Source organism: Thrips palmi, unplaced genomic scaffold (assembly GCF_012932325.1).
Source record: "Thrips palmi isolate BJ-2018 unplaced genomic scaffold, TpBJ-2018v1 HiC_scaffold_3, whole genome shotgun sequence".
NCBI lineage: Eukaryota > Metazoa > Arthropoda > Insecta > Thysanoptera > Thripidae > Thrips > Thrips palmi.
Genome location: NW_023144630.1, coordinates 1,446,741 through 1,467,507, shown reverse-complemented (window position 1 = coordinate 1,467,507; position 20,767 = coordinate 1,446,741). Strand labels below are relative to the sequence as shown.

Below are 20,767 nucleotides of genomic sequence, written 5' to 3'. Positions count from 1 at the left end.
CACTAGTGCCTGAAAACTTTTGAAAGTCCTGGGGGTTTTTGCTGAGCCAGAGGGGAAGCCGGTGTGAACTGAACTCCGTCTCGTTCAAATTCGAGCGGGAGATAACGTACAGTCCATTTGTCCATTTGGTTCAAATTCGAGCGGGAGATTGCGTATAGTCCATTTCGATCAACTGTTCAAAAAGTTGAAACGAGCTGCAGTCGCGCTCGTGCGGCACCAGTCCCACCATCGGGCCAGTACTGCGTGAACGAGCTGTACCAGCGTGCGCTGCGAATAGTGGCCCCTTATCGATTGTCGTGCGCATACACCCACGCCTTATCGGCAGGTCACTCGGTTCGCGGGTCTCGCGGCACCGCGTTCGGTGTTCGGTTCGGTTCGCTGTTTGGTGTGGTGTCCCCTCTGCCGGTGGGCGGATCTCCCATTCCAGCTCCGTAGTGGCTTTCTTTTTAATTTCCCGATAGTGTTTATGTTCGGCATCCATGTAGACCTATATAACAGAAGCGCGAGCGCCGTGGGTGAGGACGGAAGCTTCTCAAGTGAACGACGAAGGTGAATGTCTATTCATTGGCGATCAAATGGGTGCGCTTAGGAGCTTAGCAGAAACCGAAGGGTGCCATAACCCCCGCTTTGACACTTGAGTCTTTCAGTTTTCTGAATTTTTCCTTTGCTTTCGTTATGGTTGCTTGACAATTTCGTTTTCTCAGTTTTCATTGTAGCTGCACATTTAATTTTTAACAAATGCTTTAATTACTTTACAAATCCTCTTTACATTGCATGAGTTTTGAGATAAAAACTTCTGTTTTTAATTTTTTAAATTAAGCTTTCAGAAATTTCCTTAGTGGAACTTCTAAATTGCTTACTTTTTGTTAACGTAATATGTTTCACATGATGTCTTGAAACTTTAGTGATCATTGGACCTTTTATTTCCTTATAACCTATGAGAAGTTTTAAATAGTGCTATTATGTAATTTACAAATTTTGTGTTATCTCTTTTGCAGAGCTCAAAGATGCTTACCAGTTGGACGAAACATTTACTTCACTGCATTCTTTTATTTTGTGTGCTTCTGGTTTACCAAATTGCTACCGGTGGAATACAATTTGGAAACAATGAATCTCTGAACTTTGATCCATGGGAACGATATGGACTTGCGGGAGCATTCGTCCTCTACCTCTTAAGACTCTTTACAATTTTACCCTTGCCTCAAGTATTATTCAATCTGTATGGACTTACACGTTATAATGCTTTCCCAGGCAAGGTAAAACTTACTGGATCACCCCTGTTGGCTCCATTCATTTGTATTCGTGTTGTGACCAGAGGTGATTACAAAGAACTAGTGAAGAACAATGTTTCCCGTAATATGAAGCAGTGCTTGGATGCAGGATTGGAAAATTTCCTCATAGAAGTTGTGACAGACAAGCCGATTGGTTTACCAGAGCACAGAAGAACAAGAGAGATTGTTGTGCCAAGCACGTATCAATCAAAAAGTGGCGCTCTCTTCAAAGCAAGAGCATTACAATATTGCCTAGAAGACGGAGTGAACATCTTGAACGACAATGACTGGATTGTTCATCTTGATGAAGAAACCCTTCTCACTGAAAATTCAATACGAGGGATTCTCAACTTTGTCCTTGATGGCAAAAACCATTTTGGACAAGGACTCATCACCTACGCCAATGAAGATGTGGTGAACTGGTTCACCACTGTGGCAGACAGCTTCCGAGTGGCAGATGACATGGGAAAGCTGAGATGTCAGTTCACCGTTTTCAACAAGCCCTACTTCAGCTGGAAGGGGTCGTTCGTCGTAACTCTGGTGAGTATTCTCCTCTTCTCCGTCATTGCGAATGTTTAGAGGTGTTGCTAGTGGAACCCCTGTGGCACTCGGTGTCAGACGATGATGACTCATTGGACGCTGCGGCCTTGGCAGTGTGTTGGTAGAGCAAAGAAGTGTCATTGTTAGGACTCGGGCTGGGGCAAGGCTGGGGCAGTCCGTGGGGCTGTGTGGGGTAAGGTCAGGTCGAGGCGGTCGGCCCGGGCCGGGCCGCCGAGGTGGCCGCCGAGGTGGCCGCCGAGGTGGCCGCCGTGCCGTGCCTTTCGCCAATGCTTGGGCTATCGGCCCGTCTGGCCCGTCGCTATCGCTCGGCCGCGGCGCTGCAGCAGACTGCGTCGCTCCGTCTCTCTCGCACTCATGGGGCGTTCCGTACAGGTGCGAGAGAGACAGAGCGACGAAAAGGACAGCTCCTCGACGCTATCGGTACATCGCGCCGCCTGATAGCGAGTCCATCGCGGCCCCGTGCACGCCGGGCCGGGTACGCTGGCGCTATCCGCCACCTGACTGCCTCATTCTGGGAAATCTGGCTGCCTCCCTCCAATAACATTTTTATGACATGAACTGGTTTTGTGCGAATTCACCCGGTGGGAGCCCAGCCCAGCCCCTCCCTGAGGACGGCCTGGAGGTTCCTAGAGCTCTTCCCGGCGAGAGGGCGGGGCGGGGCGGGGCGGGGCGGGGCGTGGGCGTTGTAACGAAGCCCCGCGGCAGGGCCAGGACGGCAGCCTCCGCGTTTTAGCGTCCCGTCGTCCCGTCCTGCTAGAGAGAGTGCCAAGTGGGTGACGAGTGCTGGGAGGGGAGGGGGGGGGGAGGGGGCTCCGCTCTTGCCCACCGCCACTGCGCGGCCTGGCCCGGCCCCGCCCGGCCCCATCGGGGTCACCACGGTGGGCCCGGCGGGGTGCGCGGCCCGGCGCGGCTGGCGCGGCCTACCGGAGGGGCTCTCGTCCTTCTCCAGGGACTTCAGGGACAAGGCTCGGGGTTGAAAATGCCGCCGGGGGAAGGGGAAGGCCCTTTGGCTTGGAAATTCGCCGCTGCGGGATGGCGCGGGAGCGCGGGGGGTAAAGGGAGTATCGAAGCGAAGGAGGAGGGGCAGATGGCCGCCTCGTTTGTTTCCCGCCGTCGCTCTGTCTCTCTCGCACGCGCACGGATCACGGATGGGATCACGGAGTGCGAGAGAGAGAGAGAGAGAGAGAGAGAGAGAGAGAGAGAGAGAGAGAGAGAGAGAGAGAGAGAGAGAGAGAGAGAGAGAGGACGGAGGCCGAGGGCCCTCAAGGGATCGATATGCCAAATCACGTTCATCAGTACGTCACGCACGTCGGCGCGTCCGGCGCGCTGCCCGTGCCGTCCGAGCACCGCGATGACCGCCACGACCACCACGACCCTGGCCGTCGACGCCGCGCCGCGCCGCGGAAGCACGTGGTCCGCGTGGCCGTGGTGCCCGGGCTCCGCCTGGCCCGCGCCCAACTCGGCTTCCGAGAAGCGCGTGTAATCAGAAAGACGAACATAATGAGTATTTTTTGAACGCGCCGAGAGCTTTTGGCGTCCGCGTCGAGACCCTGGGCGGCGCACTGTAAAATACAGAAAAGCTGAAACGCCGAGTGTGGGCGCCCGCTTCACTTGTCGCTTGCTCCTCTCCAGCCGGCGGGGCGGGGCGGGGCGGGGCGCGTGTTCGCCGGGACTGCCCTTGCCCGTTCCGCAGGCGCTGAGGCGCGCTGAGGTCTCGAGGGCCCCTTAAGGGCTTGCTGCTACTGCTTGCTCCTTGCTGCGGGCCGCAAGACCCAGCCCCGCCCAGCAGGTCGCTCTCTCTCTCTCTCTCTCTCTCTCGCACCCCTACGGGACTCTGCGTGGCAGGCACGGGCGCGCTGCGATGGGGTGAATTGGTGTGCATGACGCTCCGGGCCGCCGTCAGGGCGGTCCTGTTGTTCCGAGCCGTGCCCGCCTCTGGCATCACACAGTGGGCCAGAAGACCGGTGGAGGCGGCCAAAACTCAAGACGCGTTTTGAGCTCCAGAGTCGCTAAATGGGACTCGAACCGAACGTGTGACCCCACCAATGAGTTGCTCTCCGAACGAGGAATCCATTGGTGGGGTGTTCGGTTCGAGTCATGTTTAGCGACTCTGGAGCTCAAAACGCGTCTCGAGTTTTAGTCACCTCGACCGGTCCTCTGGCCCACTGTGCATCAGCACATGCTGGCGGCAGCAACAACAACAGCCTGAGCGTTGGCTTTATTTTTGTTTTTGCTGTCGATGCACCTGGGCCTGCCCGTGGCCCTGGTGGCCCTGGCGGTGGCGGCCCTGGCGGCCCTGGCACGACGTATGAAAAGTTAATCTGGGACGGATTAAGACGCGACGCGGCCTCACTAACGAAGGGCCGCACGGCGCCGCGGCACGCGAGTCCGCCCTCGAACATCATTCATTCATTCATTCATTCATTCATTCATTCATTCATTCATTCATTCATTCATTCATTCATTCATTCATTCATTCATTCATTCATTCAGTAATCATTTATTAGTCATTCAGTCATTTATTAGTCATTCAGTCATTTATTAGTCATTAAGTCATTCATTAGTCATTAAGTCATTCATTAGTCATTCAGTCATTTTTTAGTCATTCAGTCATTTTTTAGTCATTCAGTCATTTATTAGTCATTCATTCATTTTTCATCCGTTTCGTTCTTTGATTTTTTTCATTCATCCATTCATTCATTTATTTTCATTCACCCTGATATGGTTTTTCCCCGTAGTAAACGCTGCTTGCGTGTCTCGTGATAACGACTCGACGTAGGAACTCTTTCGTCACTTCGATCCTGCGTCACGTTGACCCTGCTCCAATAGCGTCACCGGGCTAGACACTGCGGTCCTTTACCGGCTGCCTTGTCCTCCCTCTCTCCGTCGCGAGCCGCGTGTGTCTTTCTCCGACTTGACGAAAGAGCCTTGCCGGGAGGGGGAAACCTGGGAGCAAGTAAACTCACATGATGACCCAGTTCGCTGGCTTTGGTCGGTATGTGCCCAGAGTCGGTGCGCGCGTTCTTTCTGTCTGTCTGTCTGTCTGTCTGTCTGTCCGTCCGTCCGTCTAGCCCGGCGTGGTTCACCTCTCCCTTGCGTGAGTCACCTCTGCAATGTAAACATATGAACGATAAGCAACTTATCCGCACAATTTCCTCATGTACTTTCTAGAGTGTGGCAGATGGCGGTGGCTCGATCCCTAGGCCCACCGGGGGGAAAATGGGGGGGGGGGGGTAATTTTGCCGAGGCAGGGTTACCGCCGGCGAAGTGACCGTCTGGGGAGACGTTTGGGCCGTGCTTCGTGGAGGCCGTGTCGCCGTGAGTGTCACGCCAGGGACGCCCCCGCCGTGGGCCGGAAGACCGGTGGAGGCGGCCAAAACTCTAGACGCGTTTTGAGCTCTAGAGTCGCTAAATGGGACTCGAACCGAACGTGTGACACCACCAATGGATTGCTCTCCGAACGAGGAATCCATTGGTGGGGTCACACGTTCGGTTCGAGTCCTGGTTAGCGACTCTGGAGCTCAAAACGCGTCTAGAGTTTTGGCCGCCTGCGCCGGTCTTCTGGCCCACCGTAATGTGCGACCCTGACGCCCTTGCTTTTGCCAGGGAGGGCACACACGAGCACACACCTGCACGCGAGACTACAGCAGGGGACCACAAAAATGAAAACAGTAGGTGTGATTTATTTGCCAAAGATTAAGTGTTTGTCGATTACTTTGTCTCCACTCGTGCGACCACTTGTGGCGTTTGTCGTCACGCGTCTCAAAACGCGTCTAGAGTTTTGGCCGCCTCCACCGGTCTTCTGGCCCACTGTACGCCGCACATCCTCTGCGTGCACGCCGCGGAGCGAGATCCGCTTTCGGCTGCACTTGGTGCCACTGTAGTGGGGCCGTAATCTTAGAGCCGCCGCTTATCTGGCGAGAACGTCCTGTGACGTCACGACCAACCAGTGTGCCTTGCACAGCCAAAGAAAAAGTTGAATCAATGACGAACGGTCCTTCGTTCTTCCCTCCCGACGAGGCAACATCATAGTGACCGTACCACAGTGGGCCAGTGGCCGGAAGGCTAGACGCGTTTTGAGCTCCGGAGTCGCTAAACAGGACTCGAACCGAACGTGTCACCCTACCAATAGACTCCCCTGGAGAGCAATCCATTGGTGGGGTCACACGTTCGGTTCGAGTCCCATTCAGCGACTCTGGAGCTCAAAGCGCCTCTAGAATTTTGGCCGCCTCCACCGGTACTTACCCCTTGTTTTTTTGCGTGCACCGGGCGGGTAGCTCGGCGAGGGGGTAAACACTCTACGAAATCGTGTACAGAGTACTCGGTATTACGCGGTATTACGGGGACATTACACGTGTATAACGGCACTGAAATGCCAAAATTTGACATATTTAGCCCCAAAATGGTATTACAATTACGTGTATTACGCGTAATACACGATTTTTGTGTACAGGGTATTACGCGAGTGTTTACCCCCTCGGTGCTCGGCTGCTCGCGGCTCGGGGGTAAAGGGGAAGTCTTAGTAAGTCTTCTAAGTGGCTGGAGGGGGTCACGCCCTAGTCCCGGTCCTTGAGGAACTCTCGGAGGAAATCAAACACGTCCTTTGGGGGCGCGGTCCGACAAGAGCACCCCAAACGGCTGGGCTGGGGGAGGCTCGCCTGGATGGTCCTCAAGTCGGGAGTGCATGCGGAACAAGGAATTCGTAAAGGACCTGCTATCCTCTGCCTGGCCGTTTTGCAACGATCCTGACTCGCGAATGCGCGTCACACAGTGGGCCAGAAGACCGGCGCCGGCAGCCAAAATTCTCGACGCGTTTTGAGCTCCAGAGTTGCTAAACAGGACTCGAACCGAGTGTGTGGCCCCACCAATGGATTGCTCTCCTAACGTGGTATCCATTGGTGGGGTCACACGTTCGGTTCGAGTCCCGTTTAGCGACTCTGGAGCTCAAAACGCGTCTTGAGTTTTGGCCGCCTTCACCGGCCTTCTGGCCCACTGTGCGTCAGTCGTTTCCCAGAGCTTCGTCATTTCGCGTGGCACGTTCATTTCAAATTCGATGGAGAGTCGGAAACAAACAACAGTGGGACGGCGTGGGCCTGCCCCTGGCCTGCCCCACGGCCCGCCAGGGGAAATGGAACTGAAAACTTTGTCGTGTTGATGCGAGTTTGACTGACACGGTGGCATTATGTGGTGGTGGCGGTCGAACCGCGAGCTGGACGGCAAAAGTGTAGAGGCTGGCAGAGAGGTGGGCCCTCCGGGCCGTCCGGGCCGTCCAGGCCGCCCTCGACTCAAACATTCTATCGAACGGCCGGCCCAGCGGCCCAGCCCTTGTCCTTGCGGTTCCCTTGTATCAGTGTGCGTGCCCTGGCGTGCCCGTCTCTCTGCCTGTCTGTCTGCCCACTGCCCGCCCGTCTGTCGGTCCCAGAAGGTGCAAATGGCCCTCGGCGATGCACAGTGGCCCAGAAGACAGGTGGAGGCGGCCAAAACTCTTGATGCGTTTTGAGCTCCAGAGTCGCTAAATGGGACTCGAACCGAGCGTGTGGCCCCACCAACGGATTCCTCGTTCGGAGAGCAATCCATTGGTGGGGTCACACGTTCGGTTCGAGGCCCCTGTAGCGACTCTGGAGCTCAAAACGCGCCCGGGATTTTGACCGCCTCCACCGGTTTTCTGGCCCAGTGAGGTGGTGTCGCAGGCCGCATCCACCGCGTCTTCGAGTCTCCGACTTGTTGTCGCGCCACTGGCGGACGCGCCCCTTGACCTGGGCCTGGGCTGGGCGCCACCTTTGGACAGACTTTGAGTGCCGTTTCGGCAGGCCGTGCCCCGCAGCCCCGGGCAGTGCAGGACTCTGTGCCGGCCACTACCGGCCACTGCAGGACTCTAGATAATTAGAAGCCCTGAAGTGGGCCGGGCCGGCCGGGCTTGCAGGCTGATTCCGAACGGGTGCACCCGTCGCTCCTGCTGGCCATGCATGCAGGGCGGTGCGGCGCGGTGCGGCGGTGCCATCAATTAGGACAAACGAGTCTCCGGCGTGGGCGGCTGGGCTGGTACAGTGGGCCAGAAGACCGGTGGAGGCGACCAAAACTCTAGACGCGTTTTGAGCTCCAGAGTCGCTAAATGGGACTCAAACCGAACGTGTGACCCCACCAATGGATTGCTCTCGGAACGAGGAACCCATTGGTGGGGTCACACGTTCGGTTCGAGTCCCATTTAGCGACTCTGGAGCTCAAAACGCGCCTGAGTTTTGGCCGCCTCCACCGGTCTTCTGGCCCACTGTGGCTGGCCGACACACAGACGCATGCGGGTGAGGTGCGCGCCGCGCGGGCCGACCGATTAGAATTGGCGAATCGACTCGCTTGCGACAACCCGCGTCGCGCGATTCCTCGCAAGCACTCCTTTCGAGTATGAATAAGAAAAATATTTTCAGTTTCTTTTTGTGAAGTCTCACCTCTTCACTTACAGCGCTGTCGCCAGCTGTCGCGCACACGCAATCAGCAAATATGCACGAGCACGCGTTTCCTGCCCCGCGCTCGTCTTCGCGCAATCTCTTCAAGTCCTTCTCATTCCCCCGGCGTGGCTCGGCAAGGCTCGGCCTGGCGTGACGTCACTCCTTCACGACCAGCACTCCACAATTTTCTCTCTCTCTCTCTCTCTCTCTCTCTCTCTCTCTCTCTCTCTCTCTCTCTCTCTCTCTCTCTCTCTCTCTCTCTCTCTCTCTCTCTCTCTCTCTCTCTCTCTCTCTCTCTCTCTCTCTCTCTCTCTCTCTCTCTCTCTCTCTCTCTCTTTCTCTCTCTCTCTCTCTCTCTCTCTCTCTCTCTCTCTGGCTCTCCATTTCTTTCTCGCGGTGTGCTGGTCATTGCTGGCCGCTTGGAAGGTCGGGGGCTCGGTGCGCACTGGCGGGGCGTGTCCTGCAGGTGCGAGAGAGACGACGCGACCCAGCGACGCGTGCCCGAACTCTATTTGCCAACCGGCCAGCCGCGTAGGCAGCCCCGCACAGCCCCGGCACTCGCAGGGGTGTGGCCCGCCGGCAGTCCCATTCCGAGAGTCGCTCTGTCTCTCTCGCACTCGCGGGGCGTCCCGCACTGGTGCGAGGGAGACAGAGCGACGAAAGCGACTCTCGGAATCAGTCTACAGGGCGTGTCCGCGAGGGGCTTTAATGCAAGCCTGATTACCGCCCCCCCCTCCTCCCCGCACACACTTTTAAAGAGGCACACAGCACGAGAAAACGTGTACGAGGCAACGCCTGAGACGGACGGACCAGACGAAGGCGTCGGTAAACCTGGGAAGAATTCCTTCGAAGGGAATCCCTTCGCAAACGGTAAAAACGGTTCCTGGGGTTTTCCCAGGAACTCCCTGAAAATCGCCTTTGTCTTTATCACAGGCTTTCTGGGAAAACTAGGAACCTTTTTTAGCGCGTGTAAGCAGTTCCTCTTTATGCGGAGCAGAGCCTACAATGCATGATATTTCCTTCGTTGGTCGCGAAGGAGGTGTTTGGTTTTTTTCCCTCAGTCCCTTCGTATTTTCGACGCCGGCGTGGGACTTCCCCGCCGTGTTTTCGAGCCCCCCCCCCTTTCTCTTTGCCTGCCGCGCCCGAATAGAAAACAGAAAAACAGGACGGATGGAACGAGCGAGCCCCCTAGTCCCCCAGCCTGTCCCCCAGCCTGTCAGCCCGGCGGGTAGGCCGCCGGCCCCGCCACCGCGCGCCGGTGCGTGCGTGTTGCCTACGCGTCGGGCTGACGCCCAGCCAGCCCGGCGGCAGGGCGCTGCACAGTGGGCCAGAGGACGGTGAATGCGGCCAAAACTCTAGACGCGTTTTGAGCTCCAGAGTCGCTTAACGGGACTCGAATCGAACGTGTGACCCCACCAATGGATTGCTCTCCGAACGTGGAGTCCATTGGTGGGGTCACACGTTCGGTTCGAGGCCCATTTAGCGACTCTGGAGCTCAAAAGTCGTCGAGAGTTTTGGCCGCCTTCACCGGTCTTCTGGCCCACTGTGCGCTGGGGGATAGGTAGGGCCCTTCCTTGTTGTTGTTGTTGTTGTTGTTGTTGTTGTTTTTGTTGTTGTTTTTCTGTGCGCCAGTCGGAAAAGAACGAGCGCACATACCGGCTCATGGCGCTCAGCACCGCGTAGTTGTCCGCGTCGCCCAGAAAGACACCGCCGCCCACGCACCGCCGCCGTGCCCTTGAGTCCGTTTGGGAGACAGAGTCACGGACGTCACGGACCCAATGGGCAACCCACAGTGGGTTTGCCAGAAGACCGGCTGCCAGAAGACCGGCGGAGGCGGCCAAAGTTCTAGACGCGTTTTTGAGCTGCAGAGTCGCTAAATGGGACTCGAAACGAACGTGTGATCCCACCAATGGTTTCCTCGTTCGGAGAGCAATCCATTGGTAGGGTCACACGTTCGGTTCGAGTCCCACTTAGCGACTCTGGAGCTCAAAACGCGTCTAGAATTTTGGCCGCCTCCGCCGGTCTTCTGGCAAATCCACTGTGCGTCTTGCCTTTGTTGTCCTTTTCCCTCTCGGCGCGCTTCCTCGCTGCCAAAGCAGAAAGCGCGCCGGCGCCGCGACCGGGCAGGCAAGGCAGGCAAGGCAAGGCAGGCAATCGATTGGTCCCCGAGCGAGTCGAGCCGGCCAAGCGACATGTCATGACCGTGGCGCGCGGTGTCCGCGGCGTACCCACTGCAGGTTGTTACTATTTTATCGCCCGGGGGGGGGGGGGGGTAAATTACCTGCAGGCCTAAAAGGGGTGGGGTGGGGTGAGGGAAGCGTGTTACGTGGAAAATGGACGGCATTGGTGTAAGCCAGGTCTGCTCTCCGGGATTTGCAGAAGAAAGTTTGGAACAGTGTAGAGACGGGCGTGCAGGGTCCTAAGTGGAGGGTCAGTCGGGGCAGCTGCGGCATGGCGGCAGTGCACTGGCCGGCCTCCAGCGCCTCCAGCCTCGGTGCAGCCTGCGTCCGCGCGTCCCGCTACCAGTGCACCAAGGGCCTTCCGCACAGTGGGCCAGAAGACCGGTGGAGGCGGCCGAAACTCTAGACGCGTTTTGAGCTGCAGAGTCGCTGAATGGGACTCGAACCGAACGTGTGACCCCACCAATGGATTGCTCTCTGAACGAGGAATCCATTGGTGGGGTCACACGTTCGGTTCGAGTCCTGTTTAGCGGCTCTGGAGCTCAAAACGCACCTGGAGTTTCGGCCGCACCACTGTAGGGCCGCGCAGTGTGGTGGAACTGACCCCGCGGCGTCGCCGTGCTCTCTGTCGCTGTCTGGCTCGCTGAGGACGCACGCACCCATGGCGATGCAGAACGGCCTCAAGTATATGACGAAGGTGCACAGCACAAGTACTCATTCGCCGGGAAAAGCAATCATGACTAACGCGCACAGGGTAAGTACCCATGACCACGCAAAAAATATATTAAAAATGTTGCCAAATACCCACGGTGACGAACACAGCAACTCCATCCATCTGGCCCACTGTGTGGCGGGTGGACAGGGCCTGTCCGACAGGCACGCCAAGGCACGCACGGCCAGGGTAAAGGGTATCGCTGCATCGCACCGCCAAATCTAATCTCGGGCCGCCGCATGGCCGCCACCACGTGTACCTCGGCGGCGTCCTCGGCGGGGCAGGGCGGGTCGGGGGTTCCTATGGTTCGCGCACAGTGGGCCAGAAGACCGGTGGAGGCGGCCAAAACTCTAGACGCGTTTTGAGCTCCAGAGTCGCTAAATACGACTCGAACCGAACGTGTGACCCCACCAATGGATTGATCTCCGAACGAGGAATCCATTGGCGGGGTCACACGTTCGGTTCGAGTCCCATTCAGCGACTCTGGAGCTCGAAACGCGTCTGAAGTTTTGGCCGCCTCCACCGGTCTTCTGGCCCACTGTGTCGCGTGCGGAGAAGCGCGGCCCGGTTGTCCTCAACCCGGGGTCGCCGGGTAAGTTGTGGGACAGCTGTGGTTATGGTGGGGGGAAGTTTAGGGTAAGTCATGGGTAAGTTGAGGGCAAGTTATGGGTAAGTCTCGGGCGGGCCGACGCCGCGGCCGACTGTGCGTCGCGGCACGTCTCCGGCTCGTCGTCATAGTCACGGGCACCACCATGAGGACCATGCGGACCGATGGTGAGTCATGGATGGAGTCACCGTGCAACCGTCACCGTTGCAACATTTCTAATATATTTTTTGCGTGGTCATGGGTACTTGCCCTGTGCGCGTTAGTCATGAGTGCTTTTTTCCGGCGAATGAGTACTTGTGCTGTGCACCTTCGTCATGGGTACTTGGGGACGTTCTTCATCGCCATGGGTGCGTGCGTCCTCAGCGAGCCAGACGCCAGCCCCTCGGTCGGGCAACTCTTGTCCGTCGTTGTGCGGTAGCGGCAGCCAGCTTGCAGTGGTGCGGCTCCCATCCCCCTGCCCCGGGAAGGCGGCAGTTATCCGCGGGGGTCGGGGTGCACGTGGGCCAGAAGACCCGCGCAGGTGGCCAAAAGTCAAGACGCGTTTTGAGCTCCAGAGTCGCTAAGCAGGACTCGAACCGAACGTGTGACCCCACCAGTGGATTGCTCTCCGAACGAGGAATCCATTGGTGGGGTCACACGCTCGGTTCGAGTGCCATTTTGCGACTCTGGAGCTGAAGACGCGCCTAGAGTTTTTGGCCCACTGTGAGTCTCGCCCCGCGGAGAATAAGTCGTGGAAATGTGGCCGTCCCTCACGCGGCCCGTCGGCCGGGCCCTTCGCCCTTCGCTCTGCTTCCCGATGCAGCGGCACACAAAGGGACGGCCATGCGGGGCTGCCTGGGGCTGCCTGGGGCTGCCTGGGGCTGCCTGGGGCTGCCTGGGGCTGCCTGGGGCTGCCTGGGGCTGCCTGGGGCTGCCTGGGGCTGCCTGGGGCTGCCTGGGGCTGCCTGGGGCTGCCTGGGCTGCCTGGGGCTGCCTGGGGCTGCCTGGGGCTGCCTGGGGCTGCCTGGGCGCCTGGGTGCCTGGGCGCCTGGGGCTGCCTGGGTGCGGGTGCCTGGCTGCCTGGGGCTGCCTGGGGCTGCCTGGGGCTGCCTGGGGCTGCCTGGGGCTGCCTGGGGCTGCCTGGGGCTGCCCTGCAGGCCGGGCGCGGGGACCACCCGCCCAAACAGAGAAAGAAAACGTCTCGCTTCTTGCATCCTGCAGGATGTGCCACCTTGATGTGATGCGTGGCGCTTGCCTTCCGTTTGACCGACGCCGAATGTCTGAAATGAATTGGCGTGGGTTCGAATCCCGCCGGCGCGTGCGTGTTGTTTCTTTCTTTTTTGCGGCAGGGCGCTCTCTGTCTTTCCCTCTCTCTCCTGGGGCAGCCCCAACGCGGCCCGCGGTGTGGGCCACACCACTGCGGGAATGGCAGTGTGCGAGTGAGACAGACGAAGATGCCGTGAGTGCGATAGAGTGCGATAGAGTAATTGCCGCCATGCAAACACCCTTAATGGCTGGGGCCGTGCTGGCTCGGCTCGGCTAGCCAGTCATCAATTTATCGGGACACGATTTTTGGCCCCCACAGTGGGCCAGGAGACCCGCGCAGTTGGCCAAAACTCCAGACGCGTTTTGAGCTCCAGAGTCGCTAAATAGGCCTCGAACCGAACGTGTGACCCCACCAATGGATTGCTTTCCGAACGAGGAATCCATTGGTGGGGTCACTCGTTCGGCTCGAGTCTGGTTCAGCGACTCTGGAGCTCGAAACGCGTCTAGAATTTTGGTCGCCTCCTGGCCCACTGTGGGCCCCTCGCTGTGTCTCCCTCTCTGTCTTTCTGTCCGCGGGTGACCTGCATAACCCAACCTTGCCATGCATTCATGATTTGGCGTATTGACGACCCCCTCCCGGAGGGCTGGGGCTGGGGCGGTCACGCGGCTCGGGTACGGCCCCTTGCGGCAGCGTGCGGCAGCCCACGCCGGCCCGCCACGTCCATCAAACTGTCTAGGATTGCCATCTTGCAGTCCCTTTTTTCCTGCGGGCTGTCACGTGCCCCTTGTTGTTGTTGCTGCTGTGCCGCGGTGTTGTTGTTGTTGTTGCCGTCGTCATTGAACGGTCCTGCCTGCTGCCTGGAGTGTGGAAAACTGCATTGCTCGTGGAGTAGACGTGCCCCGGCGGCCGAATCCAGTAGTGCGTTGATTCCTGAGCGAGGTTGATGGAGTTTGATGCCGGTGGTTGATGCTCGACCAGTGGTTGATTCCAGCGGTGCTTCTCTGACCGTCGCTGCCGAAATGATTATTCAGTGTCCCGCCAGGCCTGAGAAAGGCGATGTCGCGCCGCGAAGGTCAGGGCGACGACAAAGTGGCTTCCTGGGCAAGGCCGCTGGCAAGGCCGTTGGCAAGGCCACGCTCCGGTGGGGTTACCGGCGACCCCGAGAGCCTCGTAGAGTCTCCTACAGTGGCCCCTAGAGCGCGATATCATTCTGTTTTATTTTTAAAAAGTACCTGCCAGTCGCGAAACATCACTGGCACGATAGTTGGGGCGACCTGCGGCGCGCTGCGCCAAGGTTGACATGGTTGGAGTTCTGGTGTGCGGCTGTGCTTGGTGTGTGTGCGTTCTCTCTAACGAGGACCCGAAAGGGCACGTTGTCGCTCCACCTGTCGGCCCGAAGGGCGCACAGTGGGCCAGAAGACCGGTGGAGGCGGCCAGAACTCTAGACGCGTTTTGAGCTCCAGAGTCGCTAAGCAGGACTCGAACCGAACGTGTGACCCCACCAATGGATTCCTCGTTCGGAGAGCAATTCATTGATGGGGTCACACGTTCGGTTCGAGTCCTGTTCGGCGACTCTGGAGCTCAAAACGCGTCTAGAGTTTCGGCCGCCCCCACCGGTCTTCTGGCCCACTGTGGGGCGGTCTGCCAGTGTGCCGGACGGTCTAGTTTGGGGCGTCACTGTCCGTCCGGGTGCGGCAGCGCGGCGGCGCGGTAACGTGCCCGAGTTATGGCTGCGGACGTGTTTTGCCGACGGGAAGGGGGAGGGGGTGGCTCTGCTAGCTCTGCTAGCTCTGCGGATGGAGTCACTTAGTGTTGGGGTGGGGGTTGCTACACGTGGCTCCCGGTGGCGCCCCCGCCCCCACCGCCCCACGCCGCCACCCCCAGGAAATGCTTTTCACACCTGGAGGCGGCTGGCCGTCGTGCGCGCGGCACATTGGGACTCCGCGGCCGCGGAGCAGAAAGCAAGCAGCAAAATGCACGATTGCACTGGGAGCGCTCACGCGGTGGGGTGGGTGGTTGCCGTTGACGTTGCCACCAGGCAGGCGCGGGGCCAGTCGATACAGTTTGGTTTTATCGCGGGAATGGTTGTCAGCGCGCTACTGCGCCAGTCAGTGTGGGTGGGCATGCGGGTATACTCTGGTCGTGGTGACCTCCCTCCAGTGGCGGCCCGCCGCGGCCCGCACTGCACTGGGTCAACAGGTCAGCCCCGCTGCTTCGCTGCGGCACTCGGCGGCACCTCAATCTAGAGGGGGCGGCGCGGCGGCGCGGCAGGGGTCTTGAGAATGGCCCGCCTGCCGGAGGGGCCAGTTGGCCAGAGCCAAAGCGCGCCAAGGCCGGGGGAAGTCCTCGTCCACACGGCGGAGGCGGTCGAAATCCCGGACGCGTTTTGAGCTCCAGAGTCGCTAAATGGGACTCGAACCGAACGTGTGACCCCACCAATGGATTCCTCGTTCGGAGAGCAATCCATTGGTGGGGGTCACACGTTCGGTTCGAGTCCTGCTTAGCGACTCTGGAGCTCAAAACGCGTCTAGAGTTTCGGCCGCCTCCACCGGTCGCGAAAGGGGACGCTATGCCCCCCCCCGCCCCGCCCCCCGCGCTGAAGCGTGTTTTCAGTTCAATCACCCTGTCACAGCGTGTCGCGCCGTGTCCCGCCGTGTCTGGCCCGGAAGTGATTCGCTGGTCGAGGCCAGTTCCGGTCACGCTTGCCCCGCTTGCCCCACACCGCGCGTGCCAACGTGCGCGTCACGCTCACTTTAGCACATTGTCGCGCGTCGGCAGACCACTGTGCAAACTGCGAGCTAGAGCGGCTGTGCCGCCAACCGAAACCCTCCCCGCGCAGTGGGCCAGAAGACACGCATTTTGAGCCGCAGAGTCGCTAAATGGGACTCGAACCGAATGTGTGACCCCACCAATGGATTGCTCTCCGAACGAGGAATCCATTGGTGGGGTCACACTCTCGTTCAAGACCCATTCAGCGACCCTGGAGCTCAAAACGCGTCTAGAATTTTGTCCGCCTCCTCCGGCCTTCTGGCCGACTGTGCCCCGCCTCTGAAAAAGACGGAAGAATGTCGGGAGTCGAACCCGCGAAGACTGACTGTGTGACTGTTTCAGGCGTCGGCCGAGCGGCAGGTGTCGTTCGACAACGGGCTGGACGGCTCGGTGGCCGAGGACTGCTTCTTCGCGATGCGCGCCCTCAACGAGGGCTACTCCTTCGCCTTCATCGAGGGCGAGATGTGGGAGAAGTCGCCCTTCTCCATGTGGGACTTCATCCAGCAGCGCAAGCGCTGGCTGCAGGGCATCCTGCTGGTGGTGCACTCTAAGGCCGTGCCGCTGCGAGCCAAGTGGCTGCTGGCCATCTCGTGCTACTCGTGGGTCACGCTGCCCCTCGTCACCTCCAAGGTGGTCCTGTCGGCGCTCTTTCCGCTGCCCTGCCCGGCCGCCATGAACATGCTGTTCGCCTTCATCGGTGAGTCTCAGTCAGTCAGCCAACGCTCAGCTTCCTTTAAAAAAAAAAAAAAAAAAAATCATTGTAATTTTTTTTTTGTGTTTCAGAGGGGATGAACTTGTACATGTACATATTTGGCGTGATGAAGTCGTTCTCAGTGTACCGGTTCGGGGCGATGAGGTTCATCCTCTGCATATTTGGAACGCTACTCATCATTCCCTTCTCACTGGTCATCGAAAACATTGCCGTCATCTGGGGCGTCTTTGGCCGCAAACACAAGTTCTACATCGTCAACAAGGAATTCCAGCAGTCACCTGTCATCGAGGCTTGATCCAGAAAGCTCCTTCTAGAGGCCCTCGTGGAATATGAGGGGATCTAGTCATATCCTAGCCAAAGCTGAATGAATGTATTACCAAAGTAGTGTTAAAGTTTGATGGAAGAGGATGTGAATTCTGAATGTGAATTAATACTGTGGGAAAAAAATGATTTCCTTACAAATTGACTCATTAATTTAAGTCGTGACCAATAGCTCTAAGGTCAGTGCACCAAAACCCAACTTTTAAGAATAATGTAGTAAAATTCCCTATTTTGTATCTTTGTTCTTGTGAGGTGGTAATATGTTGGACCAACAACGCAAAATTGTGAAGAAGTGTTATGCTGTGACTTTGTGGAATTATCGGTTTGTGTCGACATAAATATACTTAAAAACAGGATTCAGAGTGTTAAGTTGGTATTTGACATTTCCTTGTATCATCATGATCAATATTCATGTATCATAATTGAAACATCGAATTTTGTTCTCTACCATTATGGTGCTTTGCAGAGCACTCAGGTTAATTTGTAATAGGGTGCAAGTTTGCCGCTAGTCAGTGAAATATGTGCTGTCTGTGATCTCAGGTAAACTTTGAGTTTTTGACCTATTTCAATTTAGAAACCTTGGTAAGATGTTTTAATGTTTGAAAGTATTAGTTCAAGCAATATGTCTCCAATAATTTCTTTGTCAAAGTGCAATCGTGTGCAATCAAATTTCAATTAGAGTATCTCGTATAAAAGTTTGGTGTTTCTTCATGTTATGTAATATGTAATTATCACATCTGTGCAGCTTTTTAGCAACATTTTTTTGAAGCTTTTTTGCAGGTTTTGAATGAACACAGTTTTGAAATAGTATAAAAATCTCATATACTTGTAAAATTTAAAGTACTCTCTTCTTTTAAAAAAATATGTGTAGTGGGGAAGTAATGCTTCCTCCCATCTTTGAGCAATAGCTTTTGTGTTTGAAATTAGTGGAGCTTTTGAGTTAGGCTTTAATGTTTCCTCAGCCTAGAGATGACAAGAATTTTTCATTTCATTTGCTTTCATTAATTGTGTGATAAGATGTGGCTTTTGGATTCCAAGCAGTACTTTATTTCTGATATTACCAAATTCTGTGACTTAAAAGTCTGTGATGATTACTAAAATGAGCTTAATAGTTAAAATGTGTACTTAATAATTGTCAGAAACACTTCACTTCTGAAAGACACCACAAGAATGTGAATTGGTTTTGTCTTGAATGTTGAGTTGAGGCTCCAATGACAAGTTAATTATGTAATATAATATTCTGTGTTTGTTGTTTCTGCTTCAATTCAGAAGCTGTGACCAATCTTACTGTGGATATGTTACTTGTACTTTCCGTCAATTCTATCATGTGGGTGGTGTGTTTATTACAAAAAAGATTGTGAGTTCATATATGAAAATTAATTATTTTTTTTGAAAATTTACCTGTAGTAAGAGAATGGTTGTGTATAAGTTCAAGGTTCGATTTCTATCTTTTTTTTGTTTTGTGTGTGTTTGTTTCAGTTTTAGGTCAGAGCTCTCTTATGACACCTCAATGTTTATATGAGGTTCAAAATGTGGCCTGGATGGAAAAGTGTAAACATGAAAGAGAATTATGGATTCAGCAGAGTTCCGTTAATTCAACCTTAATTTAAATTAAAATTGAGATGTTTCACAGAGGTTACCTTTTTTTTAAATGAGAAAAGGTACAAGACCAAACAAATTTATCTTCTTGTTAGTGAAACCAAATTTCTTATACACTTTCTTTCCGCAACTTTGAAAAGTTCCTTTGTCAATTATGGCTAAGATTCTGAAACGTAATGTGCACAACAGTAAGTCTGCTTTTTAATCTTTTTCTCACAGAATCTGTATTCCAGGACTAGTTCTTGAATAAGCGCACGTTAATTCTTCTTTTTAGGAAACAGTCATTTCTACTGTCATAGCAAGACTTCAGGCTTTACTGTTAAGTAGGTTAAGCTGTACGGTCTCTTCATCATTGATGGTTGTGTTTTTTACTTTGCTTTTTTGGAGTGTCTGTGCCAACGGTGGCAAGCACTGCTGGGAGGAGTAGAAAGTCCTTTTCTTGAAAGGAACACTACCTAACTTGTTGGGGCTTGATGCCAAATTTGCCCTCAAATGTCAAAGGGCTGCCCTGTGTGCTTGCCTGTGTGTCCTAAGCACTTTCCACAATTCAGACAAAACTCCTGTGTTGATTTACTTTTCCTTTTCATGCAGCACAATAAGTGCTGGTTTGATATCTTTCTTTCAAACAGACATATCTTGTTGAGTCGATTGCATAATTGCTTAATTACTACAGTTTCGTAGTAGTTGATGTGTGCTCGGACCTCCCAGTGTACCCCTTATTAAGTACTGTACCAAGCTTTCATACAGTTTTAAGGACCAAAGTACAAAAATACTCACAATTTGTGTAAGTAATGGAGTAATATATGTTCAGAAGACAAAAGGGTTTAAATGATAACAGATTGTTTCATCAAAAATCATATTTTTAAAGGGATCCGAACTTAAATTAGTTTTCTGAATAAGTTGCCAAAGGTTTTTAACCAACGCAATTCCTTTTATTGTAAACCATCAGACATGTTGGGTTTTTTTTTGTGGTATATGACAGATCTCTCTTGCTTTTCATTTTTCTTAAGCCTAGAAAAAATTGTTACTTTTGCCAAATTTAGTTTTGTTTGCACAGAGCTGACTTCTGTGCTTTTTTGGTCACTGGGTGTTACAATTTTTTAATCTTACTACTCTTTACTGGTACTCAGGTGGTTGAGTGTGTGTGCCCAACTGTTCTCGCATTTGAAAACATTGGTTTGGACTCAATAGTGCAAAGGGTGAAAGTTTCTCATCTTTGCCTTTCTTAGAGAGTTTGCTGAGAAAAGGTATTTTGTCTCCGTCTCTTACACATGTGTCTAGTCAGCCATTGAAACTTAAAAATTCTTTAATTATTATAAAGTTATGAACCAAATCAGCATGGAACCACGCTTTCTTAATTACTGCACAATAATTGTGGGTACTTGTATTATTATTATTTCTATCATTATTTTTAATATTTTTTCAGGATTTTCACTTGCCTCCTCCCCTGTTTTGTTCTTACATGTAAAGACAATTGTTTTAGATTTTTATTTGTTTTTGGTGAACTGTTGCCTTGTATCCAGGGTAGTGTGTTACTAAATAAGGGTTAAAAAATAAATTTGCGGCTTATCTTCGATTGCTGTTATCTCTTCATGGGCTCATTGTTGTCTAATATGAAATCCTAAGAGGGATTTTAAAACACAGTTGCATGAATGTACATTCATAAAATATTGATAGGGTTTTGTTACTGTTTTCTTTTCAATGAGAATTCACATAAATATATTTATATACTTACTATATAGCACTGTTTATATGTTTGTAGCATTTAATTGTGTAAGTGTAATCGTTTTGGTCTTATGTTCTTTAGTAAATGATCAAAGTATTCCTTCGAAAAGCTTCATTTCATTCTGTAAATAACTCTCAGACATCAACCATGAAGGAGGATACCTCTAGTTTAATTTTGCCATTTGTTTTAGTCACGTTGCTGTAATTTTGGATTTTTATGTGTCAGCGGGAAGCATTCAGAGTGACCTCTTTGTTTTGTATTAATGGAACGACTGAAGACCTTCCTCTTTGATGCTTTTACTGGTTGATGTTTTCTTCAAACTGTCTTGAAATTATTTGCTAAGTAGGCTACTTGTCCTGGCTCAAAAGGCACAATGACATTGTAATTTCTTGTTTGATTCCACCTTTTATGGGTACGTGTAAAGCGTTTTTATTTCTAAGTTTTTTATTTAATAATTTTTTTAATAAATAGTGTCAAATATGAAATTTTTACCCCTGAAATTTTTACCCCTGAACATCAACTGCCTCAGACAGAAAGCATGAGCATTTTACATCAATTTATAGGTTCTTTATTAATGGTGCCGTGAAGGTACAGCACCATCGACATGTTACTGTGCGTCA

At 53.8% G+C, this 20,767-nt stretch overlaps 1 protein-coding gene across 2 annotated transcripts; it reads left to right on the top strand.

The window, feature by feature from the left end:
* Nucleotides 1–358: 358 nt before the first annotated feature.
* LOC117648363 (beta-1,4-mannosyltransferase egh) lies at nt 359–20,638 on the top strand. 2 transcript variants are annotated; one of them, XM_034390863.1, is made up of 4 exons: nt 359–549; nt 999–1,811; nt 16,132–16,486; nt 16,573–20,638. In XM_034390863.1, the coding sequence occupies exons 2-4, from the start codon at nt 1,008–1,010 to the stop codon at nt 16,794–16,796; spliced, it is 1,383 nt and encodes a 460-aa protein (XP_034246754.1). In that variant the 5' UTR covers nt 359–549; nt 999–1,007; the 3' UTR covers nt 16,797–20,638. The 2 variants fall into 2 exon arrangements, with proteins under 2 accessions (XP_034246754.1, XP_034246755.1); XM_034390864.1 differs by having other exon boundaries at nt 359–579.
* Nucleotides 20,639–20,767: the final 129 nt, after the last annotated feature.